Genomic DNA, 2,705 nt, shown 5'->3' with positions numbered 1-2,705 from the left:
CAGGCATGAGCTGGGAGGCTGTCATGCCACTGATGTAGCAACTGAGTGAGAGAATTGGGACGGACGCTCCTTCTGCAACTGGCAGAATGTTGGGAGGTGCATAAACTTTTCTTATCACCACCCACATGCCTTCTAGCCCTACCTGATCCAGCTTCAGGTCCTGGAGAGTATGGGAGGGTCCTGGAGCCTCCAGCAAGTTGAGGTGAACAGATTCTCCTCCTTCTCTGCTGGCATGGATCCACCTGCTGACAGGTCCATCCAAAGAAGAGCCAGGGGTGGAGTTAGGGTTCCTTAAACCACAGCAGGAGGTGAGAAGCAGCAGGCTGTCCACATTAGTCTGGGGAGAAGCAGGAGGAAAGAAGAGGAAACAGAGAAGTGCAGTAACTTGCTGCAGCCACACAGCGAAGTAATTACACCTGACAGCACAGGTGAGGGTGAATCCCAGCACATAATAAATGCTCATTAAATATTTAGATAAGAAAGGGACTTTTGTAGCCTTGAGCTCTAAGAACTGACTACTCAAAATGTGGTCTTCAGACCAGCAGTGTCGTCATTACCAGCAGCATTCTAGAAATGCAGACTCAGCCTCTAACCCAGACCCTCAAAGGTAATGGCTGCAAATTCTGCATCCCCAACAAGGGGAAGAATTTTCCTTCCCTTAGAGCCTAGACTGGCCTGGCACTGCTTAACCAATAGTGCATGGTAGAGATGATGATATTATGGGAAATTAACAGACTGAGACGTGCTAGAAAGTGACTGGGGGCTGTTCTGGACTCTGTGATCAAGGAAGGTCTCCGCAAGAAGTGACCTTTAAGCAAAAACCTGAATGACATGGAGGAGTGAGCCATGTGGAAGGACCACCTTCGAAGCCTTGCCAGAAGTGTACAGACCCAGCACGGAAAGAAATGGAGGTGATAGGTTAATGCTCTTTCTATCCTCAAATGCACAGAGATCATAAAGGCTAGAGGGTCACTTACAATCAAGGGATGTGAGGAGAGCAGGAACTCGCTGTGCTGGAAAGCCACAGTGGTTGATGAAATCCCAACCGACACCAACACGAGAAGCACGTGTTGAGGTCTCATGCAACATTATCAAGAACTCGAAACCCAACAGTCCCTTTAGGCCATATTGAGGGCAGAACCACATGATATGCAGCTGCCAAATCCTCGGCCTGGGAAGCAGAAGATCAAATGAACTTGTCTGGGAGGCAGATGGCCTAGAGGAAAACTTTGTGAAACTTCAGAGGACACACGACAGCTCAGGAACACCCACGAGGGCATGTTATTCAGTGTCTCTCATTGATTTTCTTTCTTCTTTTTTACCTTTTTCTTCTCCTCCTTTTCTTTCTTTTTTTTTTTTTGGCTTCACCTCCTCCTTATCCCCAGCTCCTCCTGCTGCTCTGTCTCTGTCTCTGTCTCTCTTTACTTATTGGGTGATGATTCTTTAGAAAACTAGTTTGGCTTCACCTCCTCCTTATCCCCAGCTCCTCCTGCTGCTCTGTCTCTGTCTCTGTCTCTGTCTCTCTTTACTTATTGGGTGATGATTCTTTAGAAAACTACCCTGACTACCATCAACCACCCCAAGCCACAGAAAGGGGATTCTGACAGGAGACCCTTGGGAAGTGTAGTGTCATAAAAAGAGGCCACTTGTCCCCCTCACCTCCCAATGTGGTAGATTAAAGATGGTGGCTCAGCCAGTGTCTTTTGTCCAGGCTGCCTGAGCAGTACCAGGGGACTAAGAGAAGAAAGGGAGGGGACTCTCTGAACATAGGGGAAGAGGGACACAAATGGGACCAGCCTGAAAAAGCAGACACAGAGGTCGGACTTTGGCAAGAGCAGGAAGGAAACTAGAAATCACAGAGAGGCCGCCAGGGCAGAAGCTGCAAGCCTCCTCCCCTATATACTGGGCTGGCCAGGGACATCTGTCTTGAGGGCACCCAGAGCCACAGACAGAGGCATCTGCCTCTACAGGTTCTCTTCCTTGAGTCAGAGTCTCAATCTTGCAGAGTCTCTTAAATCCATCCTAAACCCTGGTCCCTCTCTTGCTCAAACACTTCCCATGGCTCTTTATTCCCCACAGGATAAAGTCCATTCTTAGGCTCTGGGAGAAAATGCCACCAGCATAGTGGCTCTGTAGTCAGCAAGACAGGCTGTATGGGTCTTGGGATCAGAGACACCAGCTCCACCTCCACAAACCCATGCCCACTCAGTGGATCCCCAGTCTCCCATGACACTGCTGGCTGCAATGAGACAGGCAGAGGGAACAGCACAATTTTATTCCTGGGAATCTTCAAAGGCAGGTAGATGGGGTCTGAGCGGTTCCCAGGCCTGGGGGTGGTGGATGCATCACTTTAGTCCCACACTCAGCGGCTCCACCCTCAGCCAGAGTCCGCCCTCCGCGCGCAGGATCAGCTCTGGTTTCCTCCGAGGCTCCTCGTCATTGGGCAGGACGCGGAAGCGCAGCAACGTGAGCGCCAGGGCCACCTTCATCTCGGTCATGGCGAACGTCTGTCCAATGCAGTTCCTGCAGGAAGGATGGGGACTCTGACTGTGCCCAGGTCCCCCTTCCTGGCCCCGTAGTACCAGGAACCTGGCCTAGGCCTCACGCCCCACCCTGATCAGCCTGAGGAGCAGAGAGGGGGGCTAGCCCTGTCTGTAACCCCATATGGGCTGGCATATCTTCCCAGCCTGGCTCAGACTCTTGGA

General features: G+C 51.2%; 1 protein-coding gene across 1 annotated transcript in view; it reads right to left on the bottom strand.

The window, feature by feature from the left end:
* Window positions 1–2,305: 2,305 nt before the first annotated feature.
* The window catches only part of LOC103593429 (leukotriene-B(4) omega-hydroxylase 2-like), a 23,695-nt gene continuing 23,295 nt past the window's right edge, over window positions 2,306–2,705 (bottom strand). The window contains exon 10 of the mRNA XM_008576401.1: window positions 2,306–2,584. Coding sequence (XP_008574623.1) covers window positions 2,346–2,584 — 239 coding nt within the window. The 3' untranslated portion in view covers window positions 2,306–2,345. The remainder of the gene's footprint in view (window positions 2,585–2,705) is intronic.

This window comes from Galeopterus variegatus, unplaced genomic scaffold (assembly GCF_000696425.1).
Source record: "Galeopterus variegatus unplaced genomic scaffold, G_variegatus-3.0.2 Scaffold1344, whole genome shotgun sequence".
In the NCBI taxonomy this organism is placed as follows: Eukaryota; Metazoa; Chordata; class Mammalia; order Dermoptera; family Cynocephalidae; genus Galeopterus; species Galeopterus variegatus.
This window is presented reverse-complemented; position numbering and strand designations above follow the sequence as displayed.